Source organism: Anomalospiza imberbis, chromosome 5 (assembly GCF_031753505.1).
Source record: "Anomalospiza imberbis isolate Cuckoo-Finch-1a 21T00152 chromosome 5, ASM3175350v1, whole genome shotgun sequence".
NCBI classification, from domain to species: Eukaryota; Metazoa; Chordata; class Aves; order Passeriformes; family Viduidae; genus Anomalospiza; species Anomalospiza imberbis.
The window spans coordinates 5,670,271-5,694,297 of record NC_089685.1 but is presented as its reverse complement, the minus strand read 5'-3'; the positions used below and the strand labels follow the sequence as shown (position 1 = coordinate 5,694,297).

The window sequence follows — 24,027 nt, the reverse complement described above, 5'->3', positions numbered from 1 at the left end:
GGCTTTTCCTGATAAGACTTCCAGATCACTGCTCTGATGAAACCTCTAATTGCACTGTGACTCCTGAGAAGCCACTCGAGTCCTAGTTCAACTAGGAGGCAACTCTGTAGGGAAAAATACTCTGAATAGAAGAGCTTTACCATAAAACTATCCCTTCAAAAGAACCAAATCTTTGAGAGTTATTTGCAATTTATAAACTTTCCCTAAGAAAAACCTATGTTCTGTACTGGAAATGATCTTCACTGGTTAAATGCCAAAGGCATCCTGGGCTGCATCAGGCAGAGCAGGTCAGTCAGATCCTTGCCCTCTGCTCAGCCCTGCTGAGACATATATGGGGTTCTGGATCTTCTTCTTTTTCCCTAGTAAAGAGATGTGCACATACTGGAAGCTGTCTTGTGAAGGACCGTGAAGATGAGGAAGGGTCTGGAGCATCTCTCATATGAAAAGCAACTGAGTGAGATGGGACTGCTCAGCCTGGAGAAGAAGACATTGGAGGAAAATAGAAGCCTTCCAAGCGGTCCAATGACAGGGCAAGAGGCCATGGTCACCAATTAAAATACGGGAAATTCCATTTAAAAATAAGGAAAGACACTTTTATTCTAAAGGTGATCAAACACTGGCATGGTTTGCCCAAACAGGTTGTGGACTTTCCATCCCTGGAGATATTAAAATCCTTCCTGGACATAGCTCTGAGAAACCTCCTGTAGATGACCCTGCTTTGAGCTGGGGTTGGATAACATGAATCCCAGAAGTTCTTTCTGACATCAGCCAGCTTGTGATTCTGTGAAATGAAGGACTTTAACTGGCTTCTGACAACATCCCTCCTAACACAGTTTAAACTCCCCAGAAATATTTTCCAAGCTTATTTAACTCTAGCAGACAACATCAGTTAAATTACTGTTTTATTGGTGTACCTATCAGTTGGGAACCAGCTCTCACTCACTAGCAAATTTCACACACTAGATGAGTTTTTTCATAGCAAGAACATAGGAATTTATTTATTTTTTCTTTTTTTTAGAGAAACAGAATCAGAGACCTTATAGCACCTTCTAGTACCTAAAGAGAAACAAGAAATGGCTGGAGAGGGATTTTGACAAGGGCGTGTAGTGATAGGACAAGGCAGAATGGCTTCAAACTGAAAGAGAGCAGGTTTCAGAAGGGTATAAGGAAGAAATTCTCTACTGTGTGGGTAGTGAGACAGAGGAACAGCTTGCTCAGACAAACTGAGGATCCCTGGAAGTATTCAAGGCCAGGCTGGATGGAGTTTTGAGTAACCTGGTCTAGTGGAAGGTGTCCCTGCCCATGACAGGGTGGTTGCAACAAGATGATCTTTAAGGCCCCTTCCAATCCAAACCACTTTATATTTCTGTAGTGATTCTAGGAACATCCCAGCATGGCAGATATTGCCAATAAAAATGTCTTGTGTCATACCTTGTTCTTAGAAATATATCAATACATTTATGAATTAATGATAACACAATGCATTTTTTTAAAGTTGCAATTTATGCAGGCCTGTTGTATCTGACATGAGGTTTTTTTAAACCCCACTGGCAGCTCTAAACCTGTCAGTTTGCGTCTTCTAAGGACAGCATAGGAAAAGCCAGAACTAGCAGCAAAAAGAGAAAAAAAGAAAAAGGCCCAGGGAGAAGGAATGATAAAAGAAGGTAGACACTGGAAAGATTGCTATTGCCCACAGTTCACTCACAAAACAACAACAAAACCTCAACCCTATCCAGAAACCTGGCAAGAACACTGTGCATGGGGTGTTTTCAACATTTAGCCAGATTTGTAAGAGCTGGATACCATTTTTGCAAGAGAATCTAAAAATCTGACCTTGGCTAACTCATTTCTAGGAATAGGGTGTTAAGTTCTTCTGAAAATAACATTCAATGACCATCTGAATCTTTCGACACCTAAATGCGTTTGAACAATCTGGCCTTTCATCTCCCTGGGCTCTAGCTTTTCCTTGCTAAACAGAAAGACTAAAATGTTCTGAACTCAAAGGAGTACTCTGAAGAAACCATGAAAAAAACAAAGACGTAAAAAGGCACAGCCATCGTAGTGACAATGAGTAACAGCAGAGCCCTACGTGCCAGTGCTGTGCCCATCTCACTCACTGCAGTCTGTCACACTTCCTCCAAAAGGTGCCTTATAGGAAAGGGAAGAAATCAATACAAGACATTTGAGATGGCTTAAGGGATACTTGAGTAGCATGGAAAGAAATTCGAGGATAAATATTGCCTCTAAGTGCCCTGAACTTGCATCAACAAATAACTATTTGCTCCAACACCTCTCCTGCCCCATATTTTCCTGCTTTTGGCCAAGTCACCAAATTGTGGGCTCCATTCTCTGCTGGTGGAAGGACTGGCAAAGACTCCACTCTGGGTCATGACTGGCTACAACATGCACACTATTTTAATGGAGATAATTTTCAACTATTTTAATTTTTTTCCCCTGATAAATACATTTCCCCATCTTTAAAACCCGGGTCTAAATCCATTGTCTGAATCTGTTACACTCCCTGCTCCCTTTGCCCAAGACGCAGTCAAACACTTTCAACTCTTTCTCGACTTCAACATCATGAACCCTTGCACATCTCGTATTGATTTCTAGGCATCCACAGCTTCACTTTCACAGGGTCACAGCACATGTCAAATCTTTCCTGCATTGCACCTTCAAGCAGTGTTTCATCTAAGGAGCTTCGCTTTGCCTGAACTTGTTAGCAGTGACACATTCGTTCCCCAATTAGGCTTTCTTTATAAGAATAATAAAAATGAAATAGAAGAAATTCCTGGCAACTTTTCTATCTTTCTAGTCAATTGAAACAATTTTATGCAGATGAAGATGCAGCTCCACAGAGCCTTTGAACTTTAAGCTTCATCTTTACTTGGCTTTGAACTCTCAACAGGGCCCATGATCTTTCAAAGCAATGTACTCTGCTGTGGAAACTTCAAAAAAGAGGGAAAAAGGCACGGTTAGAAAGAAAAATGCAAAAGATGGGGTTTTTTTTAATGCTTGATGCTCCTGGAAATAAATAAAAAACCCTACTGAGTGGTATCTGAAGAAGTGTATTCGGCACTCAAGTGTTTCCCTAATTAATTGTTTAGATGAGTGCTAAAATAAATGCAGCAGCAGCAAAGATAAACAAACCACTTTAGTAATAAAGCCATATATTTGTGCAGGCACACAAAAATAAATGGCAGCACTTAATGAGCACAAGCAATGAGAAGGAAGAACACACTTCATGTGGGGGATCTATGCTCAGAAAGCTCAAGCTCAAAGGTATTTGAGAGGTATCTCACAACCACTTCCCAACCTACCTCTCATTTGCCTCTTGCACAGAATCTTGTTTTGCACAGACTAACAGTGTAAAAATGCAAAGTGTCCTGATAAAGAATTATAGCTCATGTTTCACTTTACCTGGGCAGCCTCATCAGGGCAAGGAAAACACTTCTGGGGAGAGATTGCTATCCTAGTTAATTATTATTCCTCTTTATTTTTGTCTGATGATTAACTAATGTAAAATCAATGAAGGGAGATACGGAATAGGTGTGTAACACATGTACTTCCAAAATGAGAGAGAAAAGCTAAGATGATTCATACAGTCTTTTCCTTCTGACTGGAAAACAAGCTAGCAAAGTATTAATACTGGGGGAAAGTGTTATCTTGTATATCTAGGAAAGCAGTTTTAATAGAATTATAAAACTGTTAGAGAAAGGAAAATTCAGATAAGCTCCTCTCCCAGAGAGAACAGCATTACACTTCCACATGTAATTCTTCCGAAGTGTTATCTTGTTCTATCTGTTGATTTCCCAGAATCAGACTTTCCATAATTTCCAAAAAAAAAACCTATTTCAAAATCTCACAAGAAGTATTTTAAATATGCTTTTCACAGTAAACACTTTCAGTTTTGCTTAATTTCCCATTGCTACTTGTGTCTTGAAGACCTTACGAAATAGTGCTACTACTTATCTTAGTATAAATGATTTGACAAGCAGTCCAAAACATAAAACCCCTCATGCCATAAAAATAAATATGTTATTCTCCCCAGAAGCCTTCATACAACTGACTGTTTATTTCTTGCAACTATCACCATATATGCTCTGGAAAACTGATTAAAAAAATCTATTCAGGAATATTTAATATCTATTAAGGGAAGGGAATATGGAGACTGTGTTGGATGACCCATAGGACATGTAAGTCTGTTAGTTAATACCAGTTCAGAGAAGTCCAAACAAGAGTACCATGATCTATAGGTTCTATGGCTCTCCAAAGATCAAGATGTGGCATTTAATCAGACCAAGATTTAAAATAAATCTCCAGCAGCCTGTTTTCAAGTTATGACAAGAGAAATACTTGGCTCTAGAGGTACAGGCTGTATGACATGATTGGCAACTTATCAGGACAAGAAGAGAAAGAAGCTGGATGATTGGCAACTTAATCAGAGGGAGAAGGAAAAATAGAGAAAAGGAACAAAACGAGTGCCTAAACAGTGATGTGTTGGCTCCCGCGGCTGTCAAAGGTGGCCTTGAGCAGGCAGTGGCAGGAGGGCTTACACTGAAGCTTGTCTGCAAAGTAGATGAAACTATTCAGTGTTCCTTGGCATCAATAGCATGTGGCTGCTGAATGTATCTAATCACATTTGGAGAAGCAGGATTCTGCATGGTGCTCTCTGCAGGTCACCACGGCAGCCACAGGAGCACATCCAACAAAATATCACAGATGCGCAGCTTTGCTACCAAAAAACTCAGAGGACTTTAGAACAAAGTCCCCAGTCTTAACTGCCAGCTAAAAATATATATATAAAATTAATATTTTATAATATATAAAATATATATATTATGCTTGCTCTGACCAATCATATTTTGATACCAGAGGTCCTTGAGTTAACTTTACAATGTGACCTCGTCATTTATTCAACATGCTGTTCTTGTGTAAAATATTTCTGTTGAGCACAAACAAGGCAAAATTTTCCTGGATGGGAGCTGAGAAATGGTGGGTTACAGGTTAGATTGTCAAACAAGCCTTGCAATCACCAGTTCTTACTGGGAACAAGCATCGCTTGGTCTTTTCACAAAAAGCCCTACTTACAGATGGCTTGTATTTATTCATGGAGTACAGAGAATCAACAGAGAAACTGCAAAATAATGCCCTAAAAATGTGAAGTTTCTTTTCCCACATGAAATGGGATGTGGGAAAATAAGGATGTGCTTGGAGGGCAGATCTGTTAATACTGGGGCCCTTATCTTGTACAATATTTTGTCTCTGCTACGATTTACTAGGAAAAACTTAAAGATAATTCCAAGCAATTTGAATTTATCTATCAGACTTCAGCATTACTCACTCTTGCATTTTGTATGCCAGAAAGATAAACCATAATATAGAGCAAAATTATTTCTGGAACTGCATATTGCACATTTTCACTATAAAGCATATCATAAGCTTTGACACAGAGATAAGTAAGCGATTACTTGTCAACCTCCTCTCATTCCATCAGTCTTAAAAATTAGGATAAAAAAAGCTTTTCATGTGCAACAACACGCTACATATTAGTCCTGCAGAGTTATAAAAAATGTGGAACTAAATATCAGACAAGCCCAATTTAAAATGATGAAACACTTCTGAATTCTAAAACAATTAGGCTAATTTACAACACATGGCCTGATACACTGAAATTTTAATCCTTTTATTTTCCTTTTTAAAAGAGGGGACATTTTTTCATGCTAGTCATAAATTAGTACAATCAAGACTTATTTAATTTTTTCTCTGAATAGTCTTCAAGAGCAATTCTTACACCTCCTAAAGAGGTTTGTGGAAGATTCATATTTTACCTGGGAAGAGATACACAGAAGTAAATTACAGAGTTAGGAAAGTCAAACCGTAACTATAACTGGAGAAGAGCATCATCTCCTTTTTCTGTGCCTTTTCAGTGATGCTGTGCTGCAAATTTACTCAGCTTTCACTGCTAAGTCCCTCATTTCTGCTTGTAAATCAGGAATCCTGGGGTGCCCTGAAGATTATTCAGATGAGGGTTGCAGTTTTGTCCTCTGCTCTTTGTGATGGTTCCTCCCATAAAACACATGCACCTTGAATATTTCTGATCCCTCTGGGTAAGAGATTTAAACAAACACTGACATTGGCAATGCAGCCCTGCTTGATCATGGTACTAAAATGTCATTATGTGTGTTTCAATATCCACTCAGTTATTGCCAGTCTTGTAAGACAAAGAGAACACTGGAGAAACTCTTTCCTTTACCACAAGACAATGTTAGTGATGGCAGCAACATTGCTCAAAACCTGCTCTGAAGAATATTTTGGCTCCTTTCTTACAGAATACTGACATTTAAAGGATAAAACATAAAACAAAAGATACAGGGAATTCACAACACTTTTGAGGCTTTCCCTTTTGCAACACACATGGACAATGGATTTTAAATGAAAGCTCTGTTTCTCTACACTTAAGGGTATTAATATTTTAGTATGACTGTATCTGTGAATGAAGACATTCAAAAAGCCATTATGTTTTCAACTTAGGTTAATAATAAGGCTATTTTTCCACCCACTCTCTGGCACAGCTGTAATGTTCTTGGCCTCAAGTGGGAGGCAATGTGGAACAAGGATTAGCAAGATGGATGATATACAACATACAGTGCCAGTTCATATAAAATATTACTAGATTGGAAATGACTGTTTACTGTCTCAGTGATTATATGATCACTTTTTTCCCTTCCAAAGAACATACAGGATGTGGTGCTCCTCTATGCCAATAAAGCTTAGTGCATAGCACCTGGGTAATGACAAATTAATTTTTGAGCTAAGCCTGATGAAGGGGTTAGCCAAAATCCTAGGCAGAGTTTATCCCCAGAAATATTTTACATGACAGAAAATGCATCACTCCAGTTCATCAATATTAGCACAGAAGAGAGATTATACAACAAAAAATAAATAAAATGGGGGGAGAGAAACACAAAAAAAAATGTTAGGACTGTGTGTGTTTACAGTACAATAATAAAACATTTAATCTTTGGGTTGTAGGGGGGAGTTGGAAAAAGTGTCCCATGGTTCACTTCCAAATAAAATCAGACAAAATATTCAGGTATGCACCAAACAGAACTAGCATAGATTTGGCAGAAAACCGGCTGGACGAACCAGCAGGGTTTTTTCATCCAAGTTAGGTTTCCAAACCTGAGACCTTTGCATCATGGAACTCAAAATCTCTCACCTGATCTAGACACCATCCCCTTTTGACAAAGGCCACAGTGGCTCAACCATGAGCAGCCAGGGAAGCTGAGCCCTGGATCTTGGCATGTTTCTGAACAGTCTTACCTCAAACCAGAAACCACGTGGGTCAAGTGTTGTCTGATCCAGTCATAAAACTTTAACCACAAAGTCAACACCAGTTGTTTAAATACCAAGTGTTCAGCAGTTCCCATCCCTTGGACTACTGGCCACAGCCACTGCCAAAATATCAGCAATACTTCAGAGTTGAAAAATATTTTCTTTAATAATTTTAGTGAGAGAGCATTTTCACATGAAAGAGAAACAAAAGTGTTTCTAAATGGCAAAATCATTTCTTGTCTCTAAGCAAAGATCCTCTAAAAGCTGTGTGTACAACCCAAACCACCTCCATTTTCATGTGGTTTATTGATTTAATAAAGCATATCAATGGGCTTATATCATTATTCTACCAGCTGCAGATGATCTAGATTCACTGAACAAACTATTCCCACAAAATATTTTCATTGAAATTAATCTTAATGCTCACTCCTCCTTCCCCCACAAGCCAACACTGAGGCACTTTGAAATGCACATTAGCTACTTCAATAAATAAGTGAGCAATTCTTGGTTTTCTTAACCATGCAGGGTATAAGTGGAAGTTCTCTTTGCATGCCCTGGGTGATGAAAAAGACATTAAGTATCAGGATTTTTCCTGTTTGGGTAGCCCTGTGAAAGCCAGCCAAGTTTGCAGGCTCGCTCTCCCTATAATTTCCAAAGCGTCAGAGTTTCCATGAGCAGTGCCCCTCCCAGTCAGGTCACCAAAGCCTCAGCCCTGCATGCCCCAGCCTTTTTTTTTGCAGGGCTTTGTTCCAATACTGGGAGCAACTACCCAAAGTTTGAAAGTCTGCCCCTTTGACACTGACACACTCGATCTGGCAAGTGTAGAAGAAATGCTGTTAGATAAGAAGAAGAAGAAGGAAAAAAGCAAGAAGTAGGCACATTCCTTTCTCCTACTCGCTCTCTAATGATCTTTGTGCTTTTTTATTTTAATTCTTATTTAAAATTTCAGCCCTTTACAGTAAGATCAGCAAGAACAGACCTTTGCTTCACCAAAGATGCACAAAGCCCTTTTGTTGAGGACATGGGTCCAAAACTGTGGCGTCTGGGCTGTGCAGCTCTCAGCGCAGGCACACTGTCAATCCTTCTTGCTCAGCTCTGCCATCAGTGTTTCAGGACAAAGATCATTCTACCAATCTGTTTGTACAGCATATTGTACAATCTGTTATGTGCATCTGCAATACAAACAGTAAATGATAATAAGAGCATGCAGAAAAGGCTGGAGCCCCAGATTTTGGGTGCCTTTGTTATCTGTGGCTCATGGACCCTGGTCTGCAGCTGCACTTTTGACTTGCTGCATGCACACAACGTACCATGGGCACTCGCCATGAAATCTAAATACTGCCTATTCCCTATTAAAAATATCCAAATGGTGGTTTTCCCCCCTTCCTCCTATTTCAAGGGAGTAATTAAAAAGTTAAAACCATGACCACACCAATGGGAAAGAGACACCAAATTACCTTTTGTAATATCCTTCTCAAATACAAAACAAAGCCATGAAACTTAGGGAAAAGGAGGAACAGCTCGTGCCAGATGTTGCCTAACGAATGTTCAATCATGAACACTACATACAAATGTATGAGGAAAAGATGCCTACTCTTAAACAAACTGTTCCCCAAAATCACATCTGGCTGCAACAGTAGTAATGTTTCTCATCCTTATTAAATATTTGTCTTTCTTTTTAAGACAGCCAACTCTGCTGACATTTCTGCACAGAACGTGACACCCTGCTCCTTGCAGCACAGATTGCCAGACTGCTGCTTTACATGCTGATTTCTCTTTTGTGAACTGAGACCTTGAATACTTTCACGGGGGAAAAGCAGATCAATGATTTTTTAAGAGAGCTGAACAATTCTGTGTAATGAACATCAGTTAACACGGGCAATTACGCTTTCTTTTTCTCCCCCAAAACAGCACCACAAAAACAAAGAGGAGATTGTAACTCCTTTGAATGGCATGTGCCTCACTGACTGTACCAGAATGCCACCCGCATGCAGAAATATGGGTGGGTGAAGTTCAGGAGAGACATGTGGCTTGTTAAAATATAAGATGCGTAGGTGAATAAAAACTTTTGCCATTTGATTCAGTCAACAATAAAGAAAGCTGTTGTAGAAACTATTCTACTGTTTCCAAATTTTCATAAAAGATTGGTTCAAACCTTCTTTCTTTGTTGCTTTTGTTGCTGAATGAATGGAGAATAAAAGGTTGGTTTTTTCTTTTCTACATTTCATGGTTTTTTTTGCTTTTTAGAGAATGCATGTGAAAGGAAAATAAAATAATATCAAACATAAAGGAGACACAGGCTTCAATGGGAATTTTGACATTCAAAAATACTCTGCAAAAACATCCAATATATCACATTTTCTCCTTAATGGTTAAAACATAAGTATCGGAAAACTATGGCTCTCTTTATCCCTGGTTTGAATCATGTCTCTGGCTACGTCCCTGCATTTCCACGCGTCTGAGTTTTCTGTTTATATCATGTGAATATGTAAATGCAGCTCATTTGCATTTCTGCTTTTATGTAGGAAGTCACACAAAATACCTCTCTGGATCTCATTGTGGCACATCCGTATAATGCAAGCGTGAGAGTCCTGCATTAATAACAGCATTAAAAATACCACCAGGATTATTCAATGAAATCCCTCTGCCATCACTGCTGTTATTTGTGGAGGGCTTCCAAACCCCAGCGTGGATCACCCCGAGTCCCTCTTGAACACCCAGACAACGCTCGGTTCCATCACTGGTGCAGCCATGACCCAAACCAGGTACACCCAAGGTGGGAAGGACACTCATGTCAAAATCACACCTCCCTTAGCCATTCAGAAAAGCACTGGTAAGAGGAGTCTCCAAAAGAGCCTTGTTAAAAGGCTCGGTGATTCCATGCTCTTTACACACACCAGTGCCTGCTCCCAGCTTCCAGCCTGCTCCTGTTCAGCAAAGCAGTGAAGGAAATGCTTTCATTTTAATCACTTGCTGAAGTCATCACGACTGTGTGCTTAGTTGAGCAGGGGTCTTTATGAGCCAAATATTATTCTTAGTAATAAGCAGACCTGGCAATACACTAGATGGAGCTTTTGATAGTAAGTAACATTAATTCAATTAAATCCTCTTACACCACACACTCTCCAGCTAATGCATTTTACAGTGAATTTTTCTCTGGCACTCATTTAAATATAATTGCTGCACTTATCTTGTCATGAGGAAATTTCTGAAGGTTACTTGTACTGTGCATGTGTAAACCTACAAGATAGACTGACCTTTAGTTTTGAGATTTTTTTTTTAACTACTTAAACTGCAGCATCCAAATGATGATAATAATAATAATAGTCATAGTAATAGTAATAATTCCCTACTTCCACACAGCACCTTTTAACTCAATATATGCCCAAGTGAGAAGTAGCAAGTAACACAGCACAGAAAGGCATCACATGCTAACTGGGAAGGAAAGCTAAAACTGTTGGAAATGAAAATGCTGGGAGATGACATATTTGAAAACCTGAATTTTCATAGAGTGTTTTGCACTGTTCTTCTGAAAAACATGAAGGTGTTCTCCACAGAAACAATTTTGTATTTACCTTTCATACACAAGCTGGCATTAATAATAACTATGGGGCACTTGAGCACCACACTTTGGCATCATTTTCTGCCTGAATCAGAAAAGAGGTTCACATCCATTGATCCAGTAGACTGGTTTTGGTGACAGTCCCAGCTATTTTCCTAAGGGTAGCCCAGTGATATACTGGAAAGCAGTCTCAATCACTTGCAAAACTGTAAAAAGGGAGGTGTCAGCCAAAAAAACCCAGCAAACAAATCACAACCCACCCAAACACAAAGCAAAACTTCAGTGTGTGTGCACTACTACCCATAAATCGAAAGTCTCAAGAGTTTAATGAAATATGGGAAGGACAAGTGTGGAGAGAGGAAGAGAAAACTGCTGAACATGATGGAAAAGAGCATTTTGAAACACCCTACCTATCCACAGTGGACATTTCAGGCCCTTGTCCTAGGTAAACCTTCCTTGACAGTTTTATCATAAGCTCTTTTTCTTGTCTTCTCTTTCTCACAATGAGAAGCATCCTCAAGTTAAAGATCTACCCAATCTCACCCTCTGAAACAGAGAAGAGATAGTAATTTTGGGTCACTCTGCACTAAGCAGAGAATAACCAAGCAATGCACACTGAAGTGCTGACAGCCATGGGAGGTGGGAAATACCAAATCTAAAGGGGAAAAAACAACTTCTGAGGCCACTTGACCTCTGTCCTGAGCTCAGCAGTGCAAAAGGAAACCCTGTTGCCTAGTTTTTACTTCTCTTTATGGATAGGCAGGTGTTTGGAAGGGTGGGAAAGATTTGACAGAAAGTTTATTTGGCCACCAAGGCTCATCAAGACTTTTTTTTTCTTTTTAGTATCAAATAAAAAGAGAGAGACCAAGGACCCTGTTTTCCCCATTTCCTTCCTCCTGCCCAGACTCAGATGTCTGTCACATTAAGAAACACCAAGCAATTTTGTTCAGCTCTTATGGCACACAATAGCAGACGTTCAAGGGAGAACGTGGGACTGTGAAGCATTTTAAAACTCTTAAATAAAATGTGGGCTACAGGAGGCTCTCATTCAGAAGCAACATTATCCCTTCCACTGAGAGTTTCCCCACGCTCTGGTGAAGTGAATTAAAATTGACACTGAGAAAAATCTAATTGAGCCAGAGACAACACAACACTTTCCACTATAGAAACTCAAGTCCTGGTGGAATTACTTGGGCTAATATAGTCCTTTTTAAATCTACAATGATTTTTATATCCCATGATCTGCAAATAATAAAGGAAGGTTGTTGTTTAAGGCTCACTGTATTAATTAGGGGGAGCATAGGAAGAGTGAGAGCTGGTGCCTTTGGGTCTGCTCCACACTTGTTTTCTAACTGCAGTTCTCATCAGATCTGATTAATATGTGAATAAACTAATGCAGATCTCACCTGGGCAGTGTTAACATAACAAAATTTTTGCATCAACCAGCCCAGGGATTCATGCACTGAAAAAGAATGGAGCAGATTTGATTTAGGCAAAACGACACCGGCACAGAGAGGACATCTTTCTCTGCCTGCTCAAAGTGACTCAAAAATTTGGGAAAAGTCCCCCCAGGCCTCTGTATCTCAGCTCTTCCAGCTGGTAAAAATGGAGTGATGCTATTTGTCTCCCTTTGCAAAACACTTGGAGGTGTCTGGCTGAAGCAGCAGCCCTGCTCCTTACGGTACCTCACTCATCCTTGCAGCAAAAAGTTTCCTGCAGTACATTATATTAATCTACTCCCCATTGTGGTACAGCTCCCTAAAATTGCAGTTGAAGGCATGACATCTTGAGCTACGAGGAGAGTTTAATTACTGTTTGAAACATAAATTTTTCCAATTCAGTTGGGTGAATAGGAGACACCGTTTATTAGAAAACATCTTCCACCTCTTTACAGCTCTTCTTAGTCCTCTAAAAGAATGCCTGAATTGGATGCAGTAGTTATTTTAAATTAAAACCACAAGGTAGTAGACACTGAAGTTTTCTCTTACACAAATAATAATGAATTTATGCACCACAGAGTTTAATCTGCAGAGTGAAAGTCTAACGTCCCACTTAAAACTGCATACTCATGGGCATAGATTAGACAGTAATTAGGTTCAGTGAGAAACTGAAAAGATCCACTGGAAACATTCAAATTTAATTTATTCACTGGCTTGTCTCAGAGTGTTTTTATAAGCAATTAGAAAGACACAGATTCCTGAAAATGCATTCTTTCCCAAGACAGATGGACCAGGAGATTTATATGGCATACACAGCCTTCCACCCACAGCTCACTGGCTTGAGTTAAGCTCAAACCGGGCTTAGAAGCCACTACCAGACTTTATCCTTGGGGAGTTACTTGCTATTCTTTTGAAATATGCTGATGGTTACAGTGCACTACGAAACCGATGTCTTAAAAAAGAGTAATACTACAACTGGCACAGCACATCCTTTTATAGCATCTGTACCATTTAAGTCTGACACTGAGGATGTTGTGGGTCCTGCCAGACCCAAAACAAGCCCAAATCTGCCCTCTTGCTACCCTGCTCCCACAAAAAAAAATACAGGCTGACAAGGTCTGGTGCAGGGAAGATGGAAGTAATGAAATAGTAATTCATTTACACTGCTATATATGCTATACATATCTGCTTTTAATGCATCTGAAAATTATAAAGAATAGCAGACATCCTTTCAAGGCCCTCCTGGGGTTTAAATATCATGTTAAGAACTAGCAAAATTGATGACATATTTATGCTAAAATGTTTTATGTGGTCTTTAGCTTTTTATTGTGACCCTTCATTGTAATATTTGTCTCTCACATCATCTCAGCAGTGACAGAAATTCTTAGTGCCTTGGAGTCTCTCCTTCTATCTTTTAATGAGGAAATCTTCCTGCATTGTGGCTTTTAATTTTAGGCTATTATTTATTTGTGCATATAAGTGCACAATCACCTATGACTGATTTTAGTGGGGTGAAAGGAACACAAGATAAAAGCAATAAACTGCTGATTTGCTGTGGAAATGAGAGATTTGCAAGCTGCAGTAAACTCAAAATCCATGCTCATAAGGCTGCTTCCCAATTACACTTCATTTTTGACACTGCTCAGTTATCAATTTTTTTCTTCCTTTGAGATCCTTGCCAAAGTGTGTGAAGATTTCAGACCAGTCCCCACATCCTTTGCAAAATCTTCTGATGTGTTTGGAGCAAATGATCTTGATATTAGAACGGAATAGAATAAGAAACACTACATAACAAGAGAAGGGTTGTATGGTTTGTTTTGAAGCTATTGTCTTTTAACAAAAACTCACATAATTTTTTATGTGACAAGTAGATAAATAGTGTGTTTATTCACATAATCAAAAATTGGAAGAGGAAAGAATTTCAGAGCCACAACGTCATAAAATGGTCGAATCTCATTGATGTGAGCTTTAATATGGAACTAAAGATACTGGATACCATAAATATCAAACTGACAGTATCTGGCACTTTTATGGATGTATATATTTTAAATGTAGGCAGTAATCCTGAAAATACTTAAAACATGCCTGTGTTTTATGTCTGAGTATTATATCTATTGATTTATTCCTGCATGCAAGTGTGTGCATGACTTGACTTAGATTTTTCAATGCATTACAGTTTTTTTTCCTTTGAGATTATATATTTGAGAAACTGGGGTTTGGCATACTATTCACATTCAAGAAAGCAATTTGATTAGTTGGTTTTTTTCAATTTTACTGAAAGTTCAAGCTGTTTTAAGTGCCTGCCTATGTGGGTTTTTTTCCCAATGAAGTGATGCCATTACAAACAACAGATTACACATTATTATAGCCCATCTGAACTAAAGTTCAAAATTCCTTTTCAAACACCCCTTTACTGAACTTGCCTTCTCCTCAAGTGTTATCAGACATGAACATTAGAAAGAACTACAACTGGACTATGAAGTCCTGCTCTTCTCATGGCTGGTCTGTACATGGGTTTTCTATCAATTTAACTAAAAAGATTCATGTAGTTAAAGTTAATGCATTTTTTTTCCAACACAGATGTAATTAATAATGTGCTTATACAGTCTTAGCTTACTTTTCAAAATTCATATGCAGTTGTAAATCATAGTTAAGCTGCTACAAAACTGCAGCCAATGAGCCCCAAAGTGATCTACTTTAATCCCTCAGAGATGTGTTATTTTTATTAATTTCTTTCAGCAATACCTAGAGACCACATTTCTGGACCAAGCTCCCCCTCTGATAAATACTATAAAAATAGGGAGGGAAAAGATGACTAAAAGTAAAAATACCTTTGTTCTGCTCCAGTCATTCATGCACTGTATACAGGAACTTTAGAAACAAGGCTAAAGAAAGGTTTCTGTGCTCCCTCTGTATTTAAACACCACATCTGAAAAATCCTCTACCCAGCTCCCCCACCATCCTCTAGTCTTCCCATTCTGCAACCACAGCTCCTGTTACAGTCTCTTCACAAATATCTTCCATTACTTCTGCTCTGTCTGACTGGGTTGGCTTTGCTGTGATACTTTTTGCTATCGCAGGGGCTGACTTTCTTGCCATTGTCAATGAAGGGAGTATACAGTGAGACTAACTTAAGTGGGCAACATGTTTGCAGTCAAGTACGCAATGGGATGCTACCCTGATCTGCTCCCTCTCTTAAAAGCAATGCAAAAATATCAGGGGACACCAATCTCAGCCCCTTTTCATGCTGGGCATGGCTAAGCCACAGACAGCCACTGACAGCTTGGCATCTTGTCCTGTTTATGGGGTGAAACTGCACTTGGACATGGGGAGCAATCATGTCATGTCCTGTTCCAGATGCATGATTTCAAAACACTAAATGGAAACAAGCAAAAGGAAAGTTTCTTTTGGAACTCTTCTCACTGCTTCTTCTGGAAGCCGTTCTCTGCTCTGCAAGTGGAGGAAGAAAGTTTGACTTGAGAAGTCAAATATTTTTCTGTTGGCCTGCTGTTCCTCAGTCTTAAGTCTATACTGTGCAGTCCCTGGGTTTAATATTAATTGAAAGAGCTTATCTATTCCTGCCTTTGGTATGCAGTTCAACATACTGCAGAAACTTCAATTGTATCCCCTTACAACTTTTTCTTTCCAAACCAAGGTACAGTCATGTATTCTTCCTCAGCTTTTCCCCTTTTAGCTTTCTTGTAAGTCAATCTTTGAAGCCCTTTACAAGTTAACCTTTGTAGACCTTTCACCATGGCTCAACCCTTCCTGACTTCACACAAAATCATGCTGCTCTTCTCTGGACCTCTGCCCTTTTCTATAGAATGGTACTAAATATTGGTAACTGTAGTTTAAACATGATTAAAAAAATCCTTCTTTAAGTGGTGCAGTATTTCCTTGAAGGCTCTATTCAATGTTTCCATTTATACAGCTCGCATTTTCTGTGCCTTTTTGACCACACAGACACAAAACATCATCTCAGTCCTTTTATGAAATCTGCACTCTTCAAATCCTCTCCTGCTCTCAAATCTTTGAAAAATACCCTCATTCAACATATGTGTTCACTCAAAATAAAATTTACTCTTCTTGCTCACGGTTCGTTTTACCCAGCAGAATCTCTTTGTGTTTGATTGTTTTCTCCAGGTTATCAGGTGGCTTCTCCCCCATCTAGTCCCTTCTGCATGATCCAAAAAGTTGGATAACAGGTTGGTGGTTCATTCTGTCAAAGCCATTTACATAGAGAGTGAAAAAGTATTGATCTCCAATAACAGTCCCTGTTCTCTCCAATCATCATCCCCTCTCTTCCCCTGACCCGTAACCTTTCCCCATTCTAATCTGCCCGAGATCATCTACACAGCTCCTTTCCCCATTTGGAAATGGGTCCTTCTCTGCTTCACCAGCAACTGCATGGATTAGTCTCCTGTGTGACACTCTGTGAAATGCCCCTGGGAAATCAGCTTGATTATATAGATGATTTCACACCTGTCCGCTTTCACAGAAACTTCTTGAAAAACTCCATCAGATTTGTCGAGTAAGAATTACCTTTTCTAAAAATCAGCTCACATCTGGAATATATTCTATAATGCTATTTAGAACCCATTTAAAATTATAGATTTAAGATTCCTTAAGGTTTAAATTTAAATGCCCTACAATCAGAAACTTCAAGCTAAAAACTCAACTTTACCATTCTCTCTTCTTCTCCATCATACTTTTATTTAATGACATCTGTCTTTTGCCAGTCTTTTTGTCTGAAACTTCTTATAGTGTACAATGCGCCTGCTAAAAAATAACATGCAAGGCACTTTTTACTACAGGTAAAGATTTCAAGTGCAGGAAAAGATCTCAAGTCTGCATAGTAACAAAATATCTCTCAGCCGCCATCACCAAAATTTAGTCTAAAACACACACACACAATGGCTGTGGGCACATATCCTGCAATTTGAACAGCAAAAGTGCTTATGGTGCAACTCATCTCATTTCAAAAGCTAAACAGTGCTCATGTGGGCCTCTGAAAGCATTCAAAACACAGAATAAGACATGAAGTGTAGAGAAACCCCAGCTTCTGGAGTGCTGGCTGAAGGAAGCTTTTAAAGAGCATCTAAAACAGTTTTGCCAAACACAATGTATAGAAAGTGCCTGAAGGAGCAGAGGGTGCAATTGGCCGTGTGGTGTCACAGGGGCAGGCAAGGAACAAGGAGCAGCTGGTCTTTGCTGCAGGTTGGGACACTCAGGATGGGAATGTGTGACAAAGTGAGTGCCACAGCTCTGCTGCTGTGCAGGACTCCCTGAGTTCCCTTTGCTCCTACTGTACCAGGCACTGTGACAGGGATCTGCTGGAGGACAGGGATCATCCCCCCTGCCTGCACCAGACTATTTTGGAAGGGCTAAACTGAGGCTGAAATAATGCTCAAGCAAGCCAGGTAACTTCTGCCTCCTATATGCATATCTCTCTCTCTCTCTCTCTCTCTCTCTCTCTTTATATACATGGAACTATACACACCTATACACCTCCTTGCCCACCTGGTCTCTCCTGTATGCTGCAGATGAATGCCTCATTATCAGAATCCTCTGCTCGCTTCCCAGTAGACTTAAATTACCATGTTAAACAGGATAATAATAAACACTGGCCTTTAACTGCAGCACATCCTTGCTCACTCAGCAGCCTCCCTCTAATCTGATAAAGGGTGTGTAAAAGGCTGCGAGCAAACACGGAGTCAGTTGTTACATCTACAACACACCGGTGCCTCTCCTTGCTTTCTGCAGTGATTCCTATGGCAGCACAAAGAAATTCAGGTTCACAAAGCTGGTTTAAGGGACCTTGATCCCTCCAAGAATTACCAGGTATTGAAGCAGAGGCAAGGTGCCAAAAGGACATAGTGGATCTGGCCCAAGACACTTCTGCTGCATTTCAAAAGACAAAAGTAGCCCTGCACCATCTGCTTGCTTCAGCACTTGGACTTCAAGACCAAAGTAGGCAAGGAAATCTTTCCGGCTTAGGAAAACAGTGGGGAAGAAGAGAGATCTTGGTGGCAGTGTATGCTGCCTTCCCACAGAGCTTGCTGCATTTAACAATTTGAGTTGTTAAAAAGAAACTCTTTTTAACAACTGATCTGGAAAAAAAAGTCATCTATTCACTCAGAATAAATTATATAAAGGGAGCAAGTGGGATTGGGAACAGAGAGGGCTGATATGCCCAGACTTTGAATCCCCTTGGCCCCCAGAAGCCAAAAGTACCATTTATTTCAATGGTATAGAATTTCCTGCCCTGTTGTTTTTTTTTTTTTTTTTTTTTTTTTTTTTTTTTTTTTTTTAATGTTTTTGTTGGTTTTTTTTTCCTATTTAGTTTACCTAATCCCCCAGATTTGTTTTGTTGCAGAAAGACAGAAAAGCCTTACAAAACAACAGGAGATAAAAATAAAGTCAAATTACTTTGCTGAGCTCTTTCACACATCCAAAAGAAGCAGAGAAATGCAAGCTCTGGAAAGGATGAGGAATTTCCTAGAATGCAGCCATTCCTGAAACTCCCAGTTAATAAAGCCAAGCTTCAACACTTGCAGTAGTATCAATATATCTGTGGAATTATGATGGCTTTCCTCTGGTTTTCCAGAGTGAGGCAAACTTGGCTTTCTACCTGTCTTCCTCCAGCCTCAGCTTTGCAGAGCTGGCAAGCAATACAAAAGAGGAGGAAAGACATGAACTAGGCCGTCTGTCGTTGGAGGGTATGAAAGACAGTCTGAATAACAGCAGGAGAGAGAGAAGCAGCCTATGGTTATTTTTGACAGAATTGGGAGAGACTCAGATTGCAGCTTCATAAACAGTTCATCAGAGAAAAACTCGGTCCAAATTAGAGGAGCCCCTCTGGCCAAGCTCACAGAAATACACAACCCCTGTCTGAGAAGAGAGAAATCTTCCAAAAATCAAAATGCTTTTCTTTAAAGAGCAAAACCTAACTGCTCCCCTCTGTGTGGTGTAGTAACACCAACTTGCATTCCTGTCATTACAACTCATGGCTTGCAGCATATTCAGAAAAAAACTTCTGTGTGACACCAGGCTGTGAATGTTCTGCCTTACACACAGTCCCAACCATGCAATGAAATGAAAAATGGACTTTTTTCTACCTCACCCTACCACGTGGTCCCCTGGACGGATTGTTTACAAAAATGCCTGGCACAACCCAAATCCACCCAGCACAAATTAAATAAAAATGGTTGTTTTGTGTGGGTTTTTACACAGAAGAGGAGCATGGAATTTCACTCCACCTCAGACACATGATTTTTGGTATTGTCCTGTACAGAGTCAGGAGTTGGACTCTGTGATCCTTGTGGGTCCCTTCCAGCTCAGGGTATTCTATGACCTCCAAACAAAAAAGGAAAATTCAGTTTCTTTTTTAAATGCCTAGTAGATAGTGTAGGTGAGGAATTGTCAAGCATTGTAAGAAAAGAAGACTGTAGGATGTTTTTCAGGGCAATTTTTCAGTTTGTTTGTTTCTAACATTCTTAGCAATCTCTCACACTGAATCCTTTGTGCAACTGGATTAAGAAAATAAAGATCATTCCTAGTCAAGAGATATCCACAAGAAACTCAAGAGGTTTCTAGCAACCTCGCTGCCAGATTCAGCCAGGAGGAAGGATAGAGCCAGCATGGAGATACACTCCTCCAAAGCTTCTGAGGGAAAAGCTGACCACCAGAGGAGCTTGCTGCTGGTGCCAGAGAAAAGTAAGTCTGAAGGTTATTCTGCCTACCTTCAGGATTAATTTCATTTACTCATTAATTAACACGTAATGCCTGAAGTGACAAGCGTAATCTCTGCATGGCTGAAAAGAGTCCAAGCAAAAAGCATCCCCAAAACCCAGCCACCTTTCAAAAAGAATATTGTATATGGGACTACAAACATTGATAATTAGTCTACAATGATTTGCATGATCTATGCTTCATCCTTATGCCTGCCAGCTTCCTGATGGACAGGTACGGTGATTCCCAGAAATGGGTATCACTGGGTTTCTTCTGTCTAACCACAATATCATTCTTACTTCATTTACTGCTTAGTGGGAAGGCATTGCTGTGACCCAGGAATCAGCTGCTTCCAAATGGACGAGTCTCTAAGTTCAGCATTTTAGTGGCTTAAAGTAAGGAGGAGTTTGCTCATCCATAGCAGCCTGGACTGCAGAAAATCCAGTTGTTTGACCTCTCAATGCTCTCCTATCCAGCATTACAAGAAAAAGACATTTGGTGAGGGCTCTGTGCTAACACAGTACGGGGGTACATGCTACAATACATCAATCCTGGGAAATGAGATGGGGGGGTGGGCTGGAAGCAGAACTGCACTGAAACACTCCAACCAGAAATACCTTCTGCTTTTGAATCACAGAAACATGGAATGCTTTAGGTTGGAATGGACCTTAAAGAGCACCTAATTCCAGCCCTCTTGTCATGGACAGGAACACTTTTCATCAGAGCAGGTTGTTCACACAACATACCTTTGAAAACTTCCAGGGATGGGGAAGGGGCAAGAGTGATCTAGCACAGACACTTGAATAGCAGGAAGGTACAGTGAGCTAGACCTCCTCCCTGACACTGGTGTGAGACCAATGCACCAAGTCTTTTAACCAGAAGTGAGAGATGCAAGCAACCCAAAATAAACCGTGGCCACTCAAAGTACCCGACTGCTTAAACTGGGCAGCAAAAAGAAGGCACTGAGAGGATCCTCTGCCCAGCACCAGGAAAATGGAGATATGCTGAGGCTTGGCAGTGCTTTGCCCAAAAGCACAGGAGCACCCGAGGCTGTGCTGTGTGCCTCCCACAACAGCAGGCACCTCTCATCTCCAGCAAGGGCTGTTTTGCACTGTTAACTTTGCTGTGAGCCCACAAAATTATTCTGTGATATTCTCCATAGTATGTGTGCTCTGAAGGTTTTTAGAGTCAGTGGCAGGAGTGCAGTAAGAAGTGTAAATAAGTGTAAATAAGAAATAGCAGCCTTACAGCCAGGCACACACATGCATATCCAGTTCTGCCTCTGAGCTACGCTAATTACTTCTAACGGTAGCAACGCTCTCACATACCAAACCTGAATGAAAACATACAGCTAGGTAGGGACGAAAATGCATTCTGTGAACCAAAATACTCACTTCCAGTTTACATGTAAGCATGTGTCACGCTTAAACAGCTGTAATACACAAAACTCTCATGTGCCTAAATAAGCACAGATATACTTAGTGAAAGGAAGGAATATAGTTAGGGACAAATACTTTATGTATGTAGAGAAAAATGCAGGAAGGAAAACTAACCCTTTCATTTAGAACAATATCAATGCCAAAAAAATCCTTTAACATGATTGCAGAAAAAAAATCATATTTTGGAAAAAGGGCAGGGTGGCTATTTGTAATTTTTATTGCTGCTGGAGCAATGATGTGGCAAGAACCCACCACCATAATTTTTCCCTTCTGAATCCTTAAAATATTTCCCACCTGGGGTGCAAAGAGAGGAAATGAAAGGTAATAGAAAATTATATTTTTCATGAGCTAATCCTGGGAAGCAACCTCTCCGGTTTCCACATTTTTGGCAATGATAATTTAAACAAGGAGAGCGATATTTTTTTATTTTTTGCACAGTTGGAATGCATGCTTCCAGATAACAGACAATAAACCTCAGTTTAAGAAAAGGAGGAAGGCAATATCCGATAGGATTCATGAGTCCTCTCCTCTTAGGACTGCTGCACAGCTCAACACAGCATACTACAAAACCTAAAGCCCCGCTGTAAACCTCTCTGGAAATGCTGAAGGGAAGCAAGATCATCGGGAAAACAAGCAAACTGAAAGCAAAGAGAGCATAACTACTGTACCTTTACTTTGGGGAGGGTTCTGACTTCTGTCTCGGAGAACATTAATCTGGTAGACAGCTCCATAAGGCTCAAAAAGTTCTTTTAATTCTTTTTCTGACCACGAACGGGGAATCTGTCCAACAAACATCTTAATGGCATCTGGGTCTGGTTGGTCTGAATGATCCAAAGCTCCATTCATCTTGTTAGCTGTGCCGTTACTAGAAAGTGGAAAAGGAGATTGAAAAGAGAAGACAAGTTAGGAGACTACGCAGTTTTCATGTGCACTAGATGCAGAAGATGATGTCAATTGGCACAAAGCAGAAAAAAAAAATCAGTGTTTAATTAATAGCATAAGTATTACGAACAAAAACCAATGCTATTACATTTTTCATTCAGTCTGGTTTTCTCTGCAGGCTGCTGCTTAATGTCATTATATAAGATGAGAGCGGCACAACACAACCCAGGACTTCTGCATTTTAAAGTAGATGATAGTGGCAAATAAGTGCAGATTTCTCTCCATGGCTGTTGTAAACAGAACTGCAGTGAATTCTTACTAAACTGGCTACTGGCAGAAACCAGGCAGTGCGTGTGTCTATGTGTGTGTGTTTTGTAATAAAGTCACATGAAAGGAGTATGAAACACTTGGCAATCTGTCAGATGACTAATGCAAGATGCCAGCGATGAATCTGCAGATTGTGTGAAGCATCCATGTGTGCATCAAATTAGTCTGATATTGCCTAGAATGGAAAACACTCCAGCTATGTGGCTGGTTGCTGCCGATTAGTTGCCTGCACTCTTTAAAAAGGAAAAGCAGTCTGGAGAGACCCAGTTTAAAGCATAGTGTTTATTGCTGCCATTAAAAAAATGCACAAATCAAAAAGAGATGGCAGTGGCAAAACTGCCTACATCGTTGTGGAAATTCAAATGCTGCTTCAAAAAGTTTTTTTGCCCTGCAAAAGGAAAGCAAATTTTTGAACACTTTCACCCTCTGTAAATTCTTAGCCTATCTGATCTCCAGATGTACGTCCTAAATCCAAGTTCAAAACAACCACACTTTTGCAGGGAAAAAGAACTTCCAAACAAAAAATAATCTAATCTGGGAGACAAATGATACATCACGGTTTAGGAGAATTGGTACTCTTACACAGAAAATAAATAATTTTAAATACTGAACAAAAGTAATAATACATCACTCCCTCCTCCCTCCTCCCTCTCCCCCCTTGCATTATTGATAATTAAGGACAGTAGGTTCAACTAATTACTTGGCTAGAAATTCCAAAAGTGCTGATGATTTTTGGATGTTTCAGTTTCAAGAAAGAACACTAATGATGCATGAATTTTCAAGCATCCCCCCATCTTTCCACCAGGGAGAGGGGGCAAATGGCCTGTATGCAGCAATGTCAGAAGCTGATCATGGCAGAATTCAGGCATTTCAGAGCCACCTGCCACTTTCAAAAAACTTGGCTTTAATTAGAATTTCTCTGTTTGATGATTGTTCAGGAGTGAATGCCCACTGGAGGACTTGGAAGAGCTCAGAATCTGCACAACCAGATGAAAATAATATTTTACATGTGGAAAAAAAAATATCTAAGAGTGGCGAGAAGAAAACAACCCTGTGCAATTCCCCTGTCTCACAGCTATAACCTGTGTGAAGACAAATTATTTTGTTTCATGTGTTTCATCTACTTGAAAGCATAATTCACATTAATATGCCCGTATTAACTTTAGCACTTTCCCTGCTTACAGGCAGGAAGGAGAAAGTTATATTAAAGGCACATTTTACACCACCAGCAAGAAGTTTGATCATCCCTTGTGAAGTGCTTTCAACACGGATCAGCAGACAACAGCATTTATCGCTCTCATAAATGGCT

General features: G+C 39.9%; 1 protein-coding gene across 18 annotated transcripts in view; it reads right to left on the bottom strand.

Moving 5' to 3' along the window:
• CELF2 (CUGBP Elav-like family member 2) overlaps positions 1–24,027 on the bottom strand; it is a 543,574-nt gene that overhangs the window by 107,670 nt on the left and 411,877 nt on the right. For 16 of the 18 annotated variants that reach the window (XM_068189476.1, XM_068189481.1, XM_068189469.1 and 13 more), the window contains one exon: positions 22,178–22,374. In XM_068189476.1, coding sequence (XP_068045577.1) covers positions 22,178–22,355 — 178 coding nt within the window. In that variant the 5' untranslated portion in view covers positions 22,356–22,374. Of the gene's footprint in view, positions 1–22,177; positions 22,377–22,539; positions 22,685–24,027 lie in introns of those variants that run through there. The other 2 variants (XM_068189479.1, XM_068189480.1) reach the window with 2 other exon arrangements.